The following is a 22616-nucleotide window of genomic DNA, read 5'->3' on the forward strand; positions in this document are numbered from 1 at the left end:
TGTGAAATATTGGGGTTGAAACAACCACATTTACTGGTATCTGGGGATATATAAGGCATTTGTCAGAGGAGGAATGGAACCATGAGAAGGAAGCCCTATGTCCCATGGCTGCAGCGCCAAGAGAGAAAAATAAAAAATTAAAATAAAGAAATGGGATCATACTCCAGTCCCAGGCGTCCTTGAGGTTGGAGAGGGATCTATGAATCAGCACAGATTGCCCCTCCTTCGTCAAGAGAGGAGTAAGGGCTGGGAGCATACGCAGCATGAGGACCCCCCCAGGGGTCCAACAGCATTGACCTCTTCATCAAGACAGAGAATGAGTTGGTAGCAGCGCAGCCCAAGGACCCCCCTGGGGGGGAGTCTGGTGCTAGGAATATATCTCAGGCTACAGTCGCAGGAAATGGCGGGGTCAGAAAGAGGAAGAACTCACCAATCTGGTTGGCGGGTGTGGTGTGCGGGCATGGTGGTTGGGCAAATGAAAAAAGCGGAGTGGGTGGGCAGTTACAGGGCCAGTGAACCTCAGTATAGGTTTCCAACACTCTTGCAGAGCAGCGGAAGAGCCCATCCAAGTCACATAACCAATGAAATGAATGATAAATGGCGCTGGTTACTGGCGGAAAGGTCACGGTCACGACAGAACCTGGTTACTTAGTTGCAGAGAGCTTTATTAGGAGGAAGGGGGGCCAGGAACAAGACCAGGCCTGGGAAAGAGCACATGCAGAGGGCAGAGAGTAAGACGGAGTAGGGGAAGAGAGCAGAGAGAGAGTGGGGTCTGCATCTGGCTTTTTAAGGGCTCCCGGTTCGGAGCTACACCACACATGCGCTGATTGTGTGACCACACGTGCACACGTAGTCACAGCGCACACTGATGACGTAAGATGCAAGACCCTGAACTGTGCATGTGTAGCTGGAGTAAGGAGAGAGTGATGATAGACACTGATATAGATAACTTTCAGATCATCATGAATAAGGAAAGAAAGTACTTATAGATGCTTGAAAAGCTTGACATCAGGGCTAGAGAGATGACTTAGAGGTTAAGAGCAATGACTGCTCTTCCAGAGGTCCTGGGTTCAATTCCCAGCAATCATAAGATGGCTCACAACCGTCTATAGTGAGATGTGGTGTCCTCTTCTGGCATGCAGGCATATATGCAGACAGAACACTATATACATAATAAATAAATCTTAAAAAAAAAAGTTGACATCAAACCAAACCTAAATAATGCCTATGCTAAGTCTTGTCTTAGAAATGTGTTGCCATTTAAATTTCTCTGTGTTCTTGGGTGCTCTTCCTGAGCTTACTTAGGTTTTTAATCATTATTATTCTGTTTACTTTCTTTACATTTTAAACATTGGGAAAATTGATGTTTCTATTAACCTGTTCTTCATTGAGCTCCAAGGTAGTTTAAGTGTATATGGGATAGGAAAATATGGTGGTTTGAAAGAAAATGGCCCCTATAGGCCCATACGGAAGTTGGTCTTGCTAAATGGAATAGGTGTGGTCTTGTTGGAGGAAGTGGTCACTGGGGATGGGCTTTGAGGTCACAGATGCTCAAGCCATGCCCTGTGTGGCAGTCACTTCCTGTTTCCTATGGACCCAGATATGGAACTCTCAGCTCCTTATTTAGCACCATGCATCCATGCTTCCTGTCATGATAATAATGGACTAAACCTCTGAAATGTAAGCCAGCCTCAATTAAATATTTTCCTTTAAAGGAGTTGCAGTGGTCATGGTGTCTCTTCACAGCAATAAAATCCTAACTAAGGCAGAAATTGGTACCAGGGACTGGGCATTGTGATAGGTCCAACCATGCTTTTCTTTGGAGGAATGTGAACTTTGGGACTTTTGATTAAAAAGCAGTTGAATACTTTAAGTGGGGCTTACTGGGCCATCCTAGTAGGAGATGGAAGACTGGTGCTGAGGGTGATTTGAACTGAGGGAGCCTGGCTCAAGAGGTTTCAGAGAAGAAGAATTTTATTATATGGCCTAGAGACAATTCTTGTGATACCCTTGTCTTAAAAGTCTGCTTGAGGCTAAATTGAAGAGTTGGATTAATTGGGTTGGCAGAGGAAATCTCCAAACAACCTAATATTGACTCTGTTGTGTTGTTATTAGATTTATAATGAAAAAGAGCAAACTGAGCAAGAAACAATACAAATTGTACAATTTGAGAAAAAAAGGGACATCAAGAAGTATACTGGAACCAAGTGCTGTGTTCAAGGAGATAAACAGATTAAAGGAAATTCTGATGTTAAATAGAACAAAGGGAGTGGTGACCTCAGGGCAAGATACTACCCATCTAAGCTTCCAACTTGTGAAAAGGAACTAAAGAGAAGCTTAGAGCTGAGTGTGGTGGTGCACACCTTTAAGCCTGAGGCAGGCATATTTCTAAGTTTGAGGCCAGCCTGTTCTACAGAGTGAGTTCCAGGACAGCCAAGCTTAGTCAATGAAGGAAACTGAAACTATTGAAAACAGGAAGCTGGGAAAGATATAATTGAGTGAGGGGCCATGTTCCAGCCCTAGTAAGCAGCAGAACCTGGCAGCTTTGGACATGCAGTTCTGGCTTTAAAGTCAAGGATAGAAGGAAGGGGTTATAGAATCTCCTCCATGACTAAGGAAAGCTGAAGCCAGGCATATGTCAGGGTGTCCATGGATGGAGGCCCAGAGAGGCCCTTGTGTGAAGTTGTAAAGGTGAAGCCTAGATTGCCTTGGGTACTCCACTATATTGGAGAAAATAGAGCCATGGATACCAGCAGAGGAAAGCTGCTAACAGGGAGTGGAACCAGCCTAAGAGAAAGAAGTGTGTTGCAGTCAACAAAGCTGAATGGAGTTGGAGAGCTGACATGGAGATGCAGAGTTTGGAATTAGCCCAGCTGGTTTTTGGTCTTACTTTGGTTGAGTATTTCCTTACTGTGCTCCCCTTTGGAATGGTAATATATATCCTGTGTTGTACCAGGCTTTTTCTTTTGGGCTACCAGCCAGCTCCAAAATCATGACACAGAGACATTTTATTAGTTTTGAATGTTCGGCCTAGCTCTTTTAACTTAACCTGTTTCTCTTCATCTACCTTTTGCCTCAGGGCTGATCACCTTTCTTACTTCTGTGTATCTTACTCTCACTGCTTCTCTGTGTCTGTCTGTCTGGCATCTGCCTGGCTTCTTGTCCCAGGAGTGTCCCTCATTTTTTCCTCCTCCTTCTCTGGTTCTTCTTTTCTCTCCTTCTGAGCCTAGATTTCTCCTCCTAGGTATTCTCTCTGCCTGGCAGCCCTGCCAATCCTTTCTCTGCCTAAGCCACTCAGCTCTTTATTAGACCAATCAGGTGCCTTAGGCAGGCAAGGTGAAAGAAATGCAACACATCTTTACATAATTATACACACATCCTTACATCGTTAAACAAATGTAACACACCTTTACACAGTTAAAATAATGTTCTGCAGCATAAACAAATGTAACACATCTTTGCCTAGTGAAAATAATCCACAACACTGTGTGTGTTGGAAGTATGTGATCTGCTTTTTCATTTTGTTTTTTATAGGGAATTATAGTTAAGAGACTGCATGAGTCTCAGAAGAGACTTTGAACTTTGGACTTTTAAACAGTGCTGAGCCTGTTAAAGACTATGGGGACTTTTAAAGTTGGACTTAATGCATTTCTGAATTATGATATAGCTACAGGCCTCTGGGGGCCAGGGAGTGAAATGTGGTAGTTTGAATGAATTGGCCTCCATAAGCCCATAGACACTAGCACTCGTCGGAAGTGTGGCCTTGTTGCAGTAGGTGTGGCCTTGTTGGAGGAAGTGGTCACTGGGGTGGGCTTTGAGGTCTCATATGCTCAAGCCATGCCCGGTGTGGCAGTCACTTTCGGATGCCTGTGGATCCAGATGTAGAACTCTCAGTTCCTTCTCTAGTACTGTGTCTAACCACATGCTATCATGCTTCCCACCATGATGATGATAGACTGGATCTCTGAACTGTAAGCCAGCCCCAATTAATGTTTTCCTTTAAAAGAGTTGCTGTGATCATATTGCGTCGTCACAGCAATAGAAATCCTAACTAAGACAGAAAGTAAGAAGGAAATAGCTATGAAGGATGCTTTTTGCTTTAAACATAAAATTCTGTGATTATGTCTCCAATTAGAAATAAGTACCTTTTTATATCTTTCTCCCCTGCCCCTACTTCCATTTCAGTCTTTTCCCAGAAAACCTTTGCTTTCCTAAAGTAGAAGTTTCTGGCTTCATTATATACATGAATACATCAGTTGAATTTAATTATCACTCCAAGGACTACATCTTAATTAATTTAGTAATATTGTTTGCTTATGAATTGCTTCAATTTTTTCAGAAAAAGTTTGAAGAGCTTATAATCTTTTACATAGAACATTTACATTTTAAAGTCAATGAAAATTTAAGTTTTATAACTTTCAACACTTAAACATTTTTAAAACTAACCATGCTTTAAAATGTAATAGGGTTTACTGAGATAATTCATAAATTCTTCAATATTTATAATTTTGAGCTATTAATCATTTTAGTTTTAAACTTAAAATCATACATTTTAGCTTTTAAGTCTAATTTTTAATATTAAAAGTATATAAGAAAAATGAAAAAGTCTTTTGATGTCTAGTTTCTTGAGTTTTTTATATATTCTGGAGATCAGCCCTCTGTCAGATGTGGGGTTGGTGAAGATCTTTTCTCATTCTGTAGGCTGTTATTTTGTTTTATTGACCGTGTCTTTTGCCCTAAAAAAGCTTCTCAGTTTCAAGAGGTCCCATTTATTAATTGTCGCTCTCAGTGTCTGTGCTGCTGGTGTTATAATTAGGAAATGATCTCTGGTGCCAGTGCGTTCAAGACTACTTCCTACTTTCTCTTCTATGCAGTTCAGTGCAACTGGATTTGTGTTGAGGTCTTTGATCCACGTGGACTTAAGTTTTGTGCACGGTGACAGATATGGATCCATTTGCAATCTTCTACATGTCGACATCTAGTTATGCCAGCACCATTTGTTGAAGATGCTTTCTTTTTTCCATTGTTCAATTTTGGCTTCTGTGTTAAAAATTAGGTGTTCATACATGTGAGGATTAATGTCAGGGTCTTCAATTCTATTCCATTGGTCCACATGTCGGTTTTTATGCCAGTACCAAGCTGTTTTTATTACTGTAGCTCTATAGTAGAGCTTGAAGTCAGGGATAGTGATTCCTTCAGAGGTTGCTTTATTGTACAAGATTCTTTTAGCTATCCTTGGTTTTTTGTTTTTCCATATGAAGTTGAGTATTGTTCTTTCTAGATCTGTGAAGAATTGTGTTGGGATTTTGATGGGGATTGCTTTGAATCTGTAGATTGCTTTTGGTAAGATTGCCATTTTTATTATGTTAATCCTACCTATCCATGAGCATGGGAGATTTTTCCATTTTCTGATATCTTCTTCAATTTCTTTCTTCAGAGACTTAAAGTTCTTGTCATACAGGTCCTTCACTTGCTTAGTTAAAGTTACCCCAAGGTATTTTATATTATTTGTGGCTATTGTAAAGGTTGATGTTTCTCTGATTTCTTTCTCAGCCCTTTTATCATTTGTATATAGGAGGGCTACTGATTTTTTTTTTGAGTTCATCTTGTATCCTGCCACATTACTGAGGGAGTTTGTCAGCTGTAGGAATTTTGGGTCACTTATGTACACTATCATATCGTTTGCAAATAGTGAAAGTTTGATTTTATTTCCAATTTCTATCCCTTTGATCTCCCTTTGTTTTATTGCTCTAGCTAGAACTTCAAGTACTATATTGAATAAATATGGGAAGAGTGGACAGCGTTGTCTTGTTTCTGATTTTAGTGGAATCACTTTGAGTTTCTCTCCATTTAATTTGATGTTGGCTGTTGGCTTTCTGTCAGTTTCCTTTATTATGTTTAGGTATGTTCCTTGTATTCCTGATCTCTCTAGGACCTTTATCATGAAGGGGTGTTTGATTTTTTTCAAAGGCTTTTTCAGCATCTAATGAGATGATCATGTGTGTTTTATTTTTTCTTTCAGTTTGTTTATATGGTGTATTACATTGATAGATTTTCATATGTTGAACCATCCCTGCATCCCTGAGATGAAAAAGTCTAGAACAAAGATAGACATTATCCCTGAAACCATTTGTTTTATCATATATGCTTTGTATATACTTTTTGTACCAATACTTAGCTGAATTCTTTTTCCTTTTAGTTAATATTACAAAATTATTTTGCTGTGGGATGGTCTGTATGCCAAATCTGTTGCTCTGATTGGTCAATAAATAAAACACTGATTGACCAGTGGCTAGGCAGGAAGTATAGGCGGGACTAACAGAGAGGAGAAAAGAAAGAACAGGAAGGCGGAAGGAGTCACTGCCAGCCACCACCCTGACAAGCAGCATGTGAAGACGCAGGTAAGCCATGAGCCACGCGGCAAGGTATAGATTTATAGAAATGGATTAATTTAAGATATAAGAACAGTTAGCAAGGAGCCTGCCACGGCCATACAGTTTGTAAGCAATATAAGTGTCTGTGTTTACTTTGTTGGGTCTGAGCGGCTGTGGGACTGGCGGGTGACAAAGATTTGTCCTGACTGTGGGCAAGGCAGGAAAACTCTAGCTACATTATTTTATTTCCTTTTTTTTTTTTTTTTTTTTTTTGGAGGTACAGTCTCACATAGCCCAAACTGACCTGAAACTTACTGTGTAGCTGAGAATGACCTTGAACTCCTCCAGCCTGCACTTGTCATTTGGTGCCATGCATGTTGGGGATTAAACCCTGCCTGGGTCTTGTGTATCTTCGGCAAGTGATATACCAATGGCATTAGTTTTTGAGCCTAATTCTATCTTCTGTTCTATACTTCTATAGAGTATAAATCTACTTTACTGGCTTTAAAATTAGTTTATGAGCAAGGAAATATATCAAGAAGCAAATGAAGAAGTAATAGCATAGAAATTCCAAGCTCTGTAAACAATCTAATAACATATAGAGCGATTAGTATAGGAAAACCATGAAAAACCGATGCTGATGTAAGAGATTTGGTGCTAGTTTGAGGCTTACTTTTTATTGTTGTTCTTTATTTTTGAGATTATAATTTAAGTACAATATTTCTCCCTTCCCTTTCTTCCCTCCATACCTTCCATATACCCCTCATTACTCTCCATCAAATTGATGGCCTCTTTTTCATTAATTGTTATTGCATGCATATATGTATTTTCATATACCTACATATTCCTAAATATAACCTGTTGCACCCTTACAGTGGAAGACCACATCTCCTGTTCCAGCCTTCCTTAATTGCCTGTAGTTCTTTGTGTAGAGTTGAAGCCTTGTGGGCTTTTCCATGTCCAGTTTGGCACGTTCATTTATGTGTCACTCTTATTTGGCTCATGTTTGGACAGTCATATTGGTAAGACTTTATGGGCATAGCTTCTGATGTTACAAGACAATCCCACAGCAAGTTCTCTGACCCACTGACCCTTACAGTCTTTTTACCCCCTCTTCTGCAATGTTCTCTGAGCCTTAGATACCATAGTGTTTTTTTTTTTTTTTTTTAATTTTTATTTGTTTTATTTTACAATACCATTTAGTTCTACATATCAGCCACGGGTTCCTCTATTCTCCCCCCTCCCACCCCCTCCCCTTACCCAAGCCCACCCCCGATTCCCACCTCCTCCAGGGCAAATCCTCCCCTGAGGACTGTGATCAACCTGGTAGACAGTCCAGGCAGGTCCAGTCCCCTCCTCCCAGACTGAGCCAAGCATCCCTGCATAAGCTCCAGGTTTGAAACAGCCAACTCATGCAATGAGCACAGGAATTGGTCCAACTGCCTAGTTGCCTCCCAAACTGATCAAGCCAATCAACTGTCTCACCTATTCAGAGGGCCTGATCCAGCTGGGGGCCCCTCAGCCTTTGGTTCATAGATTATGTGTTTCCATTCATTTTGCTATTTTTTCCCAATAATTGAGTAAAACCGAAATTTATTATAAGCCACAGTCGTCCTAGGGACCTCCATGCTATATATATAGCCTCCATGGTTCTATGGGTTATGGTCTGATCTTTATTTTATATCTAGAGTCCACTTATGAGTGAGTACATACCATGACAGTCTTTCTGGGTTTGGGTTACCTCACTCAGGATGATTTTTTCTAGTTCCATCTATTTGCCTGCAAATTTCATGCTTTCATTGTTTTTCTCTGCTGAGTAGTACTTTATTGTGTTTATGTACCATATTTTTTTCATCCATTCTTCCATTGACGGGCATCCAGGTTGTTTCCAGGTTCTGGCTATTACAAATAGTGCTGCTATGAACATAGCTGAGCATGTATCTTTATGGTATGAATCAGCATTCCTTGGGTATATGCCCAAGAGTGGGATGGCTGGGTCTTGAGGTAGTTCGATTCCTAATTTTCTGAGAAACCGCCATACTGATTTCCACAGTGGTTGTAAAAGTTTATATTCCCACCAACAGTGGAGGAGTGTTCCCTTTGCTCCACATCCTCTCCAACATTGACTGTCATTGGTGTTTTTGATCGTAGCCATTCTGACAGGTGTAAGGTGGCATCTCAGAGTCGTTTTGATTTGCATTTCTCTGATGATTAAGGATGTTGAGCATTTCTTTAAATGTCTTTCAGCCATTTGTAGTTCTTGTTTTGTGAATTCTCTGTTTAGCTCTTTAGCCCATTTTTTAATTGGACTGTTCAGTATTTTGATGTCTAGTTTCTTGAGTTCTTTATATACTGTGGAGATCAATCCTCTGTCAGATGTGGGGTTGGTGAAGATCTTTTCCCATTCTGTTGGCTGTGTTTTTGTCTTACTGACTGTGTCTTTTGCCCTGCAAAAGCTTCTCAGTTTCGAGAGGTCCCATTTATACCATAGTGTTTTGTAACTGTGTCCATTTGGGACTGGGTGTACAACTTTGCATTTTTATTGGTTGTAGTTTTCTGTAGTCGTTTCCATCTGTTGAAAAGAGACTTTTCCTTGATGATGGGTGGAAATTACACTTACATGTGTTTATAAGGTGTGATAACTTGAATGTCATTGGCCCCCATAGGCTCATAAGACGTGCCACTCTTAGGAGGTGTGGCTTTGTTGGAGGAAGTATGTCACTGTGGGAGCAGGCTTTGAGGTTTCCTATACATGCCCAGCATTTCAGTCAACTTCTCTTGCCTGCAAGATGGAGGATTCTCAGCTATCTCCCCAGCACCATATTTGCCTGCATACAGCCATGTCCCACCATGACGATAATGGACTGAACCTCTGAAACTTAAGTGAGCCACCACAATTAAACGTTGTCCTTTATAAGAGTTGTGTAATCATGGTGTCTCTTCATAGAATTAGAAATCCTAAGACATAAGGATAAATGTTTATAGATTGTTGTTAGGGATTATGCTGGTTTAATAAGTTAGTGGTTGTAGATTCTCCAATAATTATGATTTCACTAGCACTGAATAGTTAGCTAGGTTTCCAATACCAGGCATGGATATCCCTCTTGTTTAGTGGGTCTTAAGTACAATTAGAGAGCTGTTGGTTATCGCCAAGATTAGTGTGCCACTGCTGCACCTGTAGGTGTATTGCTCCATGGTGTTTGTTGTTTTGGTCCATACATGTCATTGCTGGATAGGATCAGCTGGTTGTCTCTTTCTTATGGAAGCTTGTAAGACACCTTCTGGTACTAGGAAAGCTAATTTGAGGCTTACTTTTTAGGGAGCACAACAACTTTGATTTCTACTCTATAAAAGCTAGATCGATCACGCTCCAAGGAAGCTCAAATTAGCTGTATGGGTCTAATAAGCAGGGAAGCATTGTTGTACCTGATGTATCAGTGATGCTTTCTTCTGCTGTTGAGACCAGCCTAATTGTTACCTCAGTACAACAGAGTGAGTGGTGGTCTCACATGACACATTGTTAATTCTCAAGCCACAGAGTGTGAAATAATTTTCAGCCACTGAGGTTTGTGCTGGTTTCTTAAAGACTAATAGATAATTGATATATCAATTGAGCTGTTTTTCAAGTAGGGACTCACATCAGCATAAAAGAAAGCAGATATTATTGTTCTCATGACATTTCCTTATGAATCTTTTTTTTTTTTTTTTTTGGTTTTTCGAGACGGGGTTTCTCTTGGGTAGCTTTGCACCTTTCCTGGAACTCACTTGGTAGTCCAGGCTGGCCTCGAACTCACAGAGATCCGCCTGCCTCTGCCTTCCAAGTGCTGGGATTAAAGACGTGCGCCACCACCGCCCGGCAACATTTCCTTATGAATCTTAATAGACAAACTACTTCAGTCAACCAAACTGACTAGAGAAATACTAATGTAAAGATTTGTAATGAGCATAGAATTGAGTTTAAACAAGGACTGTAAAGTATAGGAAATAACAATTTTATGGTTTGACAAAAAAAAAAAAAAATAGAACATAACTGAAAAATGTGATAAAATCATATGCAGTATTTAGGTACGTTCAGTAGTCATTCTTTATCATGTATTGCTTTCTTTAATTAGATACTACTTTTTGTGTGTTGTGCAATCAAACAAGTGAATTATCTTATTTTACTCTAATTATATTATCTGCTGTGTCCTTAAGAGCCACAACTCTTAATGTCTAAGATATAAGATGGAAGATAGAGTTTAAACACCCTGTACTTTTGATCCTGAATTGGAAGTATCAGTGTGAAGTTGAGATGTTTTAATTTTAAAATATCATAAGCCTTATAAATGTAGGTATGTATATGCATAATTTTATTCAGAATGCTTTATTTCTATTCTCAAATAAATCAAGTGAATATTTATACTATATTTTAGTTCTGGCATTTGCTGCCCATGTCTATGGAGAAAGTTCAGCAATGAGCAAGCTTCGTTTCCAAAATGATCTTGAAATACTGTTTCCTCTTCAAAGAAACTAAGGCTTTTTTGAGAAATCTTTGATTCAGGTTGGAGAAAGAAAATATATAAAGTGATCTTGAAAAAATTTATATCAGACACCATAACTACCAGGTCCATGACAAAGGAGCTTCAGAGCCAATTCAGAAATGTTTTTTGGTAACCAGTCCCATTTTAGTGCCAAAGTCATAGATTATGAAAGTGAGAAATCTCTTAGTTTTAGGCAGAATGATATAGTTGCTTGCTGTTAGGTGTTTCTACTAGGTCAAATTGTTCCATTTGGGCATCAATAAGGATTAAAATTGCAGTGAATTGACAACCCCTCTTGATGCTTAATACCTATTTTCATAATGGAAAAAATAACCTCACAAAATCAACAACTCCCCCCAACCCCCCCACCCCCCATCTCGCATTGACTGTCATTAGTGGATGTTAATCCTGCCTCTGGATTGGAAGAAGAGAATGTACTGCTTTTCCAGAGGACCTGAGTTAGGTGTCCCTCCACTACACATACACTGTAGCTCCAGCTTTAGGTTGATCCAGTGCCTCTGGCCTCTTCATGCTCCTGTACTTATGTATACATACCTACAGGCAGGCACACACACACTAAAAACAATAAAATCTTTAAAAAGAAACACTGCCTTTTGAAACTGATAACCCAAAGTAAGATGAAATATTCTTATTTCTAGGCACCTGACCCTAACAAATAATAGAGGAGATAGAAATTTTATGTGCCAACAAATAAAGATAAAACAGTAGAATTGGAGTGATTTTGTAATCTCTTAGATTTTAATGGATTTTGATACTTAATATCAGAAAGAGACAATCATACCTGCTATATGGATATAGTACCACTTAATGATCTTGCCTAAGTTCTTTAAAGAGATTTATTTGTGCATGTGCCTGCGCATGTGTGTGCACACACATGGAGGTCAGAGGAGAACATCAGATGTCGTCCTGTTAATTTCTGCCTGTTATGTGGGTGCTGGAATCTGAACACTGTCCTCATGATTGTGCAGCAGGTGCTCTTCACTGCTGAGCCATCTTCAGACCTTTGCCAACAATACAGAATCTGGATCTGATGAAGTCGCCTACATCCACCTTTTTTTTATAGGAAATGTAGAAGGCAGAAGAATTTGTTAAAGTACACTATGATGATGATGTCATCACACTGCAGTTTGGGATGCCTTGTTGATAGTTGATCCAATGTGTTTCACAGATTCCCAGAGAAAAGCTGAGGAAATCTGTCGACTAGAAAGGACATAAAATCTGTAACTTGCATATGTATGTGTATATGTACACACACAAACATATGAGAGAGAGAGAGAGAGAGAGAGAGAGAGAGAGAGAGAATATCTGTTTTTTCTGTAACAAATCCATGGATAAAGGTGGGGATGTTGTTACCATAAAAGAGAATTGTGGTTAGCAGGTGTGGTGGTGCACCCCTTTAATCCCAGCACTCAGGATGCAGATCCCTGTGAGTGTGAGGACAGCTTGTCTACAGAGTGGGTTCCAGAACAGCCAGGGTTGCTACACAAAGAAACCCTGTTTCGAAAACAAGCAAGAACAAACAAGAATAGTGGTTTCTTTCAGATGGAGAATGAGATGAATGTTGCAGTGTGTGTGATGGCTGATATTCTTTCTTCTGTGTAGTGCTTCTAAGTATAGTTAGTTATAAATCTGTGAATGTGGCTTAAAATGTTTTATGATTAGTGAAAGTAAAATAAAAGGAAAGGAAATGGATTATAGGAGAGAGTTGTGTGTTGAGAAATGGTGAGAATTGATGGCTTTTAGATTAGCTAAGACTTGTTGAATGAAGATTTTATTAATGCTATTCTTAGAAAATTTAACTAGTCTTTAAGTGGAGAGGCATCAAAGTTTATTAAAAAGGGGGCTTGAGTGTTGAAAACTGTAAGAAGGTAAATCTTTGAAGGTGGATTTCATTGAGAGACCATTGTGTGAAATTGGAACTGATGAGGATTGACTTGAGGCAATCCTTGCAGGAATGGAGTTAAGATTGTTATGTAGCAGCTTGTTATGTAGTAGGCAGTGAATAAGATTATTAAGAGTAAAGCACTAGAAATGAACTTGAAATTATTGTTTGAAGGCATTCCTTTTATTGGGTAAGACTGAATAATTTTGGATGGACAGGTTTAGGTGATCAAGAGTAAGGCCTGATAGTTCTCCCCATGATGTATGTAGAGTCTCAGAATGGTTTCGAAAGATTCTAAATTCCACATTGTTCATGGAAACAAACAGCTTTGGGCTCTGTGCTGCAGCCCTAGGAGGTAGGAATTGCTTCCTGGAATCCTAGCACTTGAAAGGTAGAGAGAGGCAGGGCTGGAAGAGTTGCATCCAGCCTGTGTGATGTAGTGAGTTCCAGGCCAGGTGGGCACTGCCACTGTCTCCAAAAATAATAAGTAAGTTCAAACAAACAATAACAAAAACCACTTCTGTTCATCAAGGAACTAGTAATACTGGTTTTAACTCAGAGCATAATTTGGAGCATAGAGATATGAGGATGATTTTTCAGCATTGCTTCTTTTCATGTTTTGAAATCCCCCCCCACCCCCAGCTGAGGACTGAACCCAGGGCCTTGAGCTTGCTAGACAAGCGCTCTACCACTGAGCTAAATCCCCAACCCTCATGTTTTGAATTTTAAATTGTGCTTATGTTATATACTTAGAAAATAATATTTAATTAAAAGATGGAGAATTTAGCTGGCCATCATGATGCATCCCTTAATCTCAGCACTCAGAATGCAGAGATTTGAGTTTAAAGCCACCCTGGTCTACATAGTGAGTTTAGGCCAGCCAGAGCTACAAAGTGAGATCCTGTCTCCAATAAAATAAATAAATAAATAAATAAATAAATAAATAAATAAATAAATAAATAAATAAGCAAGCATGCTAAGCATTTGGTTTTTTGATGGAAATTCTTATTTCTCATCATGTGGTCACTATGAAAAACAATTAAACAAACATGTTCTCTACTTGTGTGTCTTTGGCTATGTATATTTGTAAACAATGTCTGTTTGTGTGTATGTGCTATAGGAGTGTTTGAGTGTGACTGGGATGGCTGTAGTATGTACCATGTTTGCCTATAAAAGAATATTTATACTTGGTCATTTAGTGATGTTTTTCTGGAGCTCTTAATTCTTGTGTGTGTGTGTGTGTGTGTGTGTGTGTGTGTGTGTGTGTGTGCAGGAATGTGTACATGTATGTATGTGAACATGAGGCCAGAGATATCTGGTGTTTTCCTTGATCCCTGTCCCCTTATATTTTTGAGACAGGGTCTTACTGAACCTGGGGCTTACTCCTTTTGCAAGAGCCAGCAACTCCGAGGAATTCTGTCTCCACTTGCACAGTGCAAGGGCGGGTGGTTACAGATGTGTGCTGAACCTGGGTTTTTATGAGTTGATAGTGATAGGGGATCCAAATTCAGGCCTTCAAGCTTGTGCAGCAAGCACCTAACTGCTGTGTTATCTTTCCTGTCCCTTGGAATTTTTAATTAAAAAAAAATTTTTTTTTTGTGGACTTCACATCATCTATCTCGATCTAACTCATCTCCCTGTCCCTTCTCACCCACCCTCTGCCCTTGCAACCTCCCCCACAAGATAAAACAAAATAAAATTTAAAAGAAAAGGAAAAGAAAAGAAAAATCTCCTGCATGCACATTCTTTGGGCTGGCTTCCCTGTATCCTTGTCAGCAGACTGCCCAGGTGAGTGCAGGGCCTGCTCTTCCAAGTGCTGCAGTTGGTGAGGGACTGGGTCAGCTCTCCCACCTGCTGCAGGGGGTGGTGTCCAGGGGAAAGGTGGGGAGAGCATCTTTCTCTCACCCACACCACCACATGGCAGACGGAGGTGGGGAGATCAGAAGGCGTTCACCCCACCAACAGGGCCAGCTCTGTTTTGCTGCTCAGGCAAGGTGCAGGACTCCCTCTGGAGTGCTGTAGTCATGAGGGGCAAGGCCAGTTCTCCCTCTTCTTGCAACCAGTGAGGGGGTGGGGCCAACTCTGTGCAACCCTATCCTCTTGGTCTTAGGTAGTAACCTGAGCCACAGACATGAACACAGACCACAGGTGTGGCCGGGTCATGGGCATACATGGCCCTTGCAGCAGCCCAGGCCTGGACATCACCATGGCCCTTGGTGGTAAGCAGGCCACCCACCTCAGTCCACTCCTCACCACCTTCACCTCTTTGACTCTGCCTCTCTCTACAGGACGTGAGCCTTCTGTCTTTCTCTTTTTGCTTGTCTATTTGCTTCTCATAACAGCCTGATGAGTGAGTGGGCTTGTGAATCTTTGTCTTCATGGTGCTGGGCAGGCTCCTGTTTTCTCTTCCTGACCTGGGGCAAAGAGCTACCTTTTAGGGTTTTCCTCAGTAAAAAATTCTTGCTTTTCAAGTAGCCTTGGGCTTATTAGTGATGAGCAGCATACATCACCTGTGTTTCATTATCACTGTGGAGGCTGGAAATGAGATGATGACCTCATTCTGCTCTTTCACCTCACTCTAAAGGCAATGGCAATGGTTCTTCACCCAGTTTCTGCATCACAGCATGTACACGTTTGAATCTTTTTTTTTTTTTTTTATCTCGGTTGCATTTGGGAAAGAAAAAGAGCTAGGAAGTGACATAAAAGTTTAAGTAATAGTTTTTTGAGTTTTGTTTTACTAATTTTCTCTTCTGTAATTTATTGATAAGATCTATTAGGAAAATTCAACAGATACACATCATTTATCCTTTAAGGACTAGTGAAGTTGAGAAAAAAACTGGACATTGAGAAAAGAGAACCTAGAGTGGAGGCCAGTGCAGCAGTTGGTTGCACACTCCCATTACCTGGGCCCTTAAGCAAGCAGAGCTGATGTGTGGTCATCACTCCTACAGATTCCGAGTTAATTGTATAGAAATACAGTCTTAGCATTGGAGCTTTTTGAACCTTTCCATTTGAATTAATGTGAAGTTAAACAGCAATCAGCCTAGAACAGGGTTGAAAAGAATCTTTGACTCCATAGTATCTCAATTTCAAATTTGCTCTATTTGGGATAAGTTGAAGTTTTTTGTAAAGGTTAAATATGGGATTGTGGATGTTCTTGTTAAAGATATGTGGTTATTTAGGGTGTCCACTGGGAAACAAAAAGGATAAACAATTTTTTTTTCACATCTGAAGAATTGGAAAGCCTCACAGATGAACTGACCATAATCACAGTGAAACTTCATGGAGCTACCGTACTTTCTTAATACTGTGTCACTTGAACAGGTCGCCTGTGATTTGCTTCGGAGAATAATTCGCATCTTATATCTCAGTAAGAGACTCCAGGGACAACTGCAAGGAGGAAGTAGAGAGATAACCAAAGCTGCTCAGAGTCTCAATGAACTTGGTAAGTCCTTCATGATTAAAAATTGGTAGAAGTTTGACAGTTTTAACTCAGTTGATTTATTGACATATGTTATCACTATTAACAAATATTACTAAAATTTTTTTAAATGGCTGTTTATAGCAATGTTTCTCTCCAGAAAGGGTGAATAAAACTAGATTTCTTGAAAATCTTGTTTACTTTAAAAGTGATCATATAATAAAACTGGCTTTTTTTTCATGAACTGTTATATACACTTTAACATGTAAATATTTGAGTAACTGCAATCACAGTCATGATACAAAACACCTTTATCACTCTTGAAAATATGTGGTTTGATGATCATTGGTTGATGATCAGAACTATCCTTGTCCTCTAACCTGACAGCCATCATAATTTTTCTATCATTATAGTTTTGTCTATTAATAATGACACATAAATGGAATCATAAAGTCTATACCTTTTTGAGGCTGGCTTCTCGAACCTAGCTTTTAGTACCTTTGAGATTTATTCAAATTGGTGGGAATACTAGCAGTTTGTTAGAATACATTCTGTGCTGTCATGGGTCTTGTCCTTTGAGTCACTAGTTGAAGGAGAATTCGAGTTTTTTCTAGCTTTTGGTGATTATGAATAGAGTGGGTGTAAATACTTGTGTGTAGGTTTTGTTGTAGTTTCTATGGAGTAAATATCCAGGAGAAATGCTGTTTATTTAGGTGATAAATCCCATGTTTTGTGGTGTCTAGATGTCTTTATTCATTCTTTTCTTAGATATTGAAATAGGCTCTTGACATTCAAGGTTTAGAGTTGATGGTTTTGCTGGCTAAAAAGCTTCAAGTTCCATAATTTTTTCAGGAGAAAGTTTGAATAACTAGTGAGCACACATAGAAAATGCCAACACCTGGGTTTTGATGAGACTTTGTGGATTTCTTGTTTTCATTGGGTACCCAGTAATTTTTTTAGAAGTGAAAATATTTGGTGATATTTATTCTTTTATAGATTCGGAAGGCCTTTGATTATATGTCTTTTTTTTTTGTTTTTTTTTTTTTTTTTTTTTTTTTTTTTGTTTTTGGTGAGACAGTCTTGGCTATCCTGGAACTTCCTTTGTAGACCAGGCTGGCCTCGAACTCAGAGAGATCCACCTGCCTCTGCCTCCTAAGTGCTGGGATTAAAGGTGTGCAACACCACCACCCGGCCAATTATTATGTCTTTAACATTGCTGGTTTGCTTACTCTTGAAGGCATGATTATGCCAGAGTAACACTAGAAAAATGTATTTGACATGTTCTTTTGAGTTTTTCCGTTTTTGATATTTCTGTTGTAAAGTCTTGCTCTGTTGCAGTAGTTCTCAGCTTATGGGTTGTGACCCTGGTGGGGTAACGTGTCAGATATCCTGCATATTAGATGTTTACATTACAATTCATAACAGAAAAATTACAGTTATTAAGTAGCAATGAAATAATTTTATGGTTAAGGGTTACCACAACATGAGGAAGTATTAAGGGGTCACAGCATTAGGAAGGCTGAGAGCCACTGCTCTGATGTTTATATTTTTACTGATCAAAGAAATACAGTAATTTTCACAAATCATGCTTCAACATTTCAATTGTGTGATGCTTAAGTATAGACATTGGTTAGGCTCATCTTGGCAATATGCTATTTAGTATGCTGGACTTAAAAGTTATTAAGCAGTGAGTAATATTTGAGTGTTTCTTTCTTTCTTTCTTTTTTAAAGATACATATTTTTATTTTAAAATTTATTCTCATGTATGTTACTTTCTTGATTTTTTTTAATTTGGAATTTTATAATTATACATCTGTGCCTATACATATACACATATACCTGTGTCTAACTAATAATCAAAGAAATAAGTGGCTATCAACTTGAGAGTGGGGGAAGCAGGAGAGGAGTTGGAGGGAGGGCAGGTCTGGGGGGAGAAGAGAAAGGGAAAGTGATGCAATTCTATTTCAATTAAAAATTGAAAAATAGTGCATTGTATATATGTGTAATGCTCTTAAATTTGTTAATTTATCATTTGTGCTGTTTTTCTTTTAATTTTTTTTCAACTTTTGGTTTTATTCTTTACCGTCGTTCTTAGTCCTTCCTACCTCCCTACTCACCCAAGTTCATATTCTTTCTTTCTGATTTCAAAGAGTGAAAATTAAAAACAACAACAGCAAAATCCAGTAAGAAAAAAAAAAAGGCCAAAATGAAATAAGGAGAATAAAAAATAAGCATGGAGTCTTTTGTGTTTACCAGCTACTCCTGGGCGTGGGGTCTGCCCTGTAGTATGGTTGATATACCCAGTGACAAGCCATTGGCAAAACTAATTTTTCTTTTTCCAGTAGTTATCGATTGCAAGTCTCTTCTTGTTTAGGGGAAGAACTTTATGTTCTTTTCTATGTCTCAATTCTGGGATTTTGTCCGGTTTGGACATGTATAGGTCTTATTACAGTCTCTGTGAGTTCTGTGTATATCAATTCTTTCCTTGGAATCTTCCACTCCCTCTGGCTTTCACTAAAGAAGTGATACAATAAGTATGTATTTTGTCAGATAATGCTATATGGCACAGCAGGGTAAGAGGCTAGAGACTACAGTGGGATTAGTGATGATTTAGACAAACATCAGGGGACAGAGCAGTCTCAGGCACTGTGCAGACCTAACAGCAGAGTAGAAACTTCGTGTGATGTGACAAGGCTTCCTTCAAGAGACCCCCGCTATGAGACCATGGTAGCACTCTATCAACAGCCCTCACACTGCTTTACATTATTCAGTGGAAGTTACTCTTTCCTGGAAAACACTGGTTTTGAATTTGTTTTTGTTTACCATATTTTCCTTTTCCCAAACTATTGCTTGCTTTCTTCCTTTTATTGAAAATAGTTTTTTTTTCCTCACATAATATGTCTTGATTATGTAAGATTTCTTATTCCTTTGCTCCTCCTAGTTCCTCACTACCTCCCATCTTATCTGGATACCTCCCTCCACCTTGCTTCTGTCTCTCATTAGCAAATAAATAGGATCCTAAGGGATAATGATAAAATAAAATGAGATAAAACATAAACTAACATCAGAATAGGACAAAACAAACGGAGGGAAAGGAATCCTATAAAAACACTAAACTGGAAGCCATAATATCTACACAAAGGATCTGATCTTAGTTAGGGTTTCCATTGCTGTGAAGACACACCATGACCTTGGCAACTCTTATAAAGGAAAATATTTAATTGGGCTGGCTGACAGTTATAGAGGTATAGTCCATTATCATCATAGTGAAAAGCATGGTGGCATGTGCTGCGGACTGCAGGAATATCATAAGAACTCAGCTGGTTATGGCAAAGTCACTACCTGGAGGAATCAGGGAATTCCTCCAGAGGAAGCCAAATCCCAAGGAGTTTTTGGTGTTATTTGGCTTTTTATATATCAGCTGTCTTCTGTTGTGAAAATCATGTGTGCCTTCATAGTTTTCCCAATTGACTTTTCCCTAAGAAAGGCTAACAATGTGGATTGATCACTCTCTAGACATACACATTCCAGGCATTGGAGAACAGCCTCAGGAAGGTTTCTCTGGAATCAGATATCTCCCCTAGCCACTTTCAAGGACTAAAGGAGACACCCCCCAGGTGGTCGTCCAATTTCTGAGGACTAACAGTGATAACAATCCACAGGTGAGTCTCCTGACTTAAGGTAAATTCCACAAGGAGACACCGCCCAGGTGGTTGCGCAATTTCCGAGGACTAACAGTGACGTGGAATACCGCCTAGGTCAGGTAGACATTAAGTAATAGCTTTACACAATTTAGCTCTGACCCTCCCTTTATATACCGGAACTTCCAGGGCACAGTGGGAGAGAAGAGAAAAGAGAATGTAAGAACTAGACAGGTAAGAATTTGAGAGGAACAAACTGAGATGGGGAAGAACTAGGTTGTAGGGCTAGAAGAGAGTACCAGAGGAACGAGATGGAAGATGAGGAAGAGTCAGATGGGGAAGTACTAGCTGGGTAAGAACAAGATGAAAAGGACCTAGTTGAGGCAGAGTTAAGACAAGAGAATTAAGATAGAACTTAGAGGAAGCAGTAGATAAATATAGAGAGAAATCAGGCAAGAAAGGAGCTAGACACGAGAACAGAACTGTGTATAAAGGATGTTATGCCAGAGGAATTAAAGCAAGTGGACTATAGAGCTCGGTGTGCTGAGATTCTATTTCCCAATACTAGTCCTCGCCTTAGTAGTTCTCTCTCCTGAGCCCCTGGGATGTATAATATTGAGGCTGGTTCTGGTGCTGGAGTTCTATGTCTTGACCCATAGGCAATTGGAAGTGGGTAGTCTCACTGGGTGTGGCTTGAGTTTATATGAGACCTCAAAGCCAACCTCCACAGTGAGACACTTCCTCCAACAAGGCCACACCTCCTAATACTGCTACTCCCTATGGGCCAAACATTCAAACACATGAGTCTGTGGTGGCCATAACTATTCAAACCACTACAGGACCTATAAGGTAAAAAGAGAGAGAAAAAAAAAATAAATTAAATAAAAAAAGATAAAAATAAAATAATAATAATAATAATAATAATAAAGCTGTCAAGACATTATGAGACAAGGAACTTCCAAAGATGCCATTGTGTTCATTTTCTATTAGCCATATACTGCTAGGCATGCAGCCTACCCTTAAGAGTAGTTTGTTTCCCCTTGGAGAAAACTAAATTTTCATTTTCATTTGCAGATGGTGTGGGGGAATCCTTCCCCACTTTTTTCCCCAGGATGCTCTCTTGAGGAGAGAGGAATAAGAGATATTAGGTAGAAAGATAGAGGGGAGAGAAACAAAGGATAGCCTGGAGAGGGCCTGGATCAATATCCAGTGGCTCCTTCCGTCTCTTCTAAAGGGCTATTTATGGAAATGCCAAGGGGTGGAGCAAAAGACCTCCCCCTACCTCAGCCAACTGTAGACCCTTCCAATCATCTAGTAACCATGCACATGGTTAAACAATCTTCTAAATGCAGCCCTGCTGGGTAAAGCAAGCTCATATCTCACTAGAAAACCTTTGTGGGCCTCCACAAAATGGTTATCAATTGGAAACAGCTTCTGGGTGAGGGATGGGGTCATGTGTCTGTTTTTCCTTTCAGCTCTAGGACTCCATCTGGCACAGAACTGTACAGGTCTTGTACATGCTGCTTCATTCTGTGAGTTCATACGTGCTTTCATCCTTGTTTTCTTGGTGTCCTCCTTCCCTTTTGTCTCATACACCCTTTCCTCTCCTGCAAGGTTTCTTGAGCCCTGAGGGGAGGTATTTGATGGAGATATTACATCTAGGGCTATGTTCTAGTGCCTGTCACTCTCTTCATTATGTCTGCCTGTGGGTCTCTGTGTTTATTCCCAGTGTGTGGCAGGAGGAAGTGTTTCTGATAATGGCTGAGGAAGGCACTGAGTATTGTTTTCATAGTGTATTCTTACATATGGGTGTAAAAGTTCTAGTATCAGCTATGAGCTTTATTTAATAATTCTCATTTTTTAAGCAGCAAAATTTATCTGTAGTAGTAATTAACCATAGATAAAAGCTATTTCAAGGTTTAGTGTATGCATTTATCCTTAATGACAGTCCAGTATATTTAAAAATAGCAAATATTTTATTATGATTATTATGTTCTAGAACCAATAGATGTAGTAATACACATAGAGTTGTATTCGTTCTCTTTCTTTCTTTCTTTCTTTCTTTCTTTCTTTCTTTCTTTCTTTCTTTCTTTCTCTCTCTCTCTCTCTCTCTCTCTCTCTCTCTCTCTCTCTCTCTCTCTCCCTCTCTCTTTCTTTCTTTTCTTTTTTTTTTTTTTAAGACAGGGTTTCTCTGTGTAGTTTTGGTGCCTGCCCTGGATCTCGCTCTGTAGACCAGGCTGGCCTTGAACTCACAGAGATCCACCTGGCTCTACCTCCCAAGTGCTGGGATTAAAGGCATGTGCCACCACCGCCTGGCTAGAGTTGTGTTCTTTAAACCTTTTCTCTAATGTAGTACTGGCTTTATCTTCAATATTTTGTAGTTTTTGAAAATAATGTATCTATGAACTGACTACTATAGCTTACAAAGGTATATTTGTAGTTAGCTTTTAATTTTATTTTTATTTACTCTATTGTTGAGTTTTCCTACAAGTAGAATTTAAAGGAAGAAAATTTTTCCATTAAAAACAAGCCAGACAATACTTTCATGTGTACTCTGGTCTGTTTATGAAAATCAAGATTTGTAATTCATATACTTATCAAATGATTATTTCAGCATAAATAAGCTTGTTAGGAACCCAGTATAAATTTAGTGAATAGATACAGGTTTTGTGTTTGAGAAATTCAAGTCTGTCACTGTCTCTGTATTGGAATCATAAATCTGATGCTAACAATGCTGCTGATGTGGTTTCCAGGAGA

At 39.4% G+C, this 22616-nt stretch overlaps 1 protein-coding gene across 3 annotated transcripts in view; it reads left to right on the top strand.

The window, feature by feature from the left end:
- Window positions 1–22616, top strand: part of Cog5 (component of oligomeric golgi complex 5) — a 328269-nt gene that overhangs the window by 24190 nt on the left and 281463 nt on the right. For all 3 annotated transcript variants that reach the window (XM_028891732.2, XM_028891734.2, XM_028891733.2), the window contains one exon: window positions 16122–16242. In XM_028891732.2, the coding sequence (XP_028747565.1) occupies window positions 16122–16242 (121 nt within the window). The remainder of the gene's footprint in view (window positions 1–16121; window positions 16243–22616) is intronic.

Source organism: Peromyscus leucopus, chromosome 14 (genome assembly GCF_004664715.2).
Source record: "Peromyscus leucopus breed LL Stock chromosome 14, UCI_PerLeu_2.1, whole genome shotgun sequence".
In the NCBI taxonomy this organism is placed as follows: domain Eukaryota; kingdom Metazoa; phylum Chordata; class Mammalia; order Rodentia; family Cricetidae; genus Peromyscus; species Peromyscus leucopus.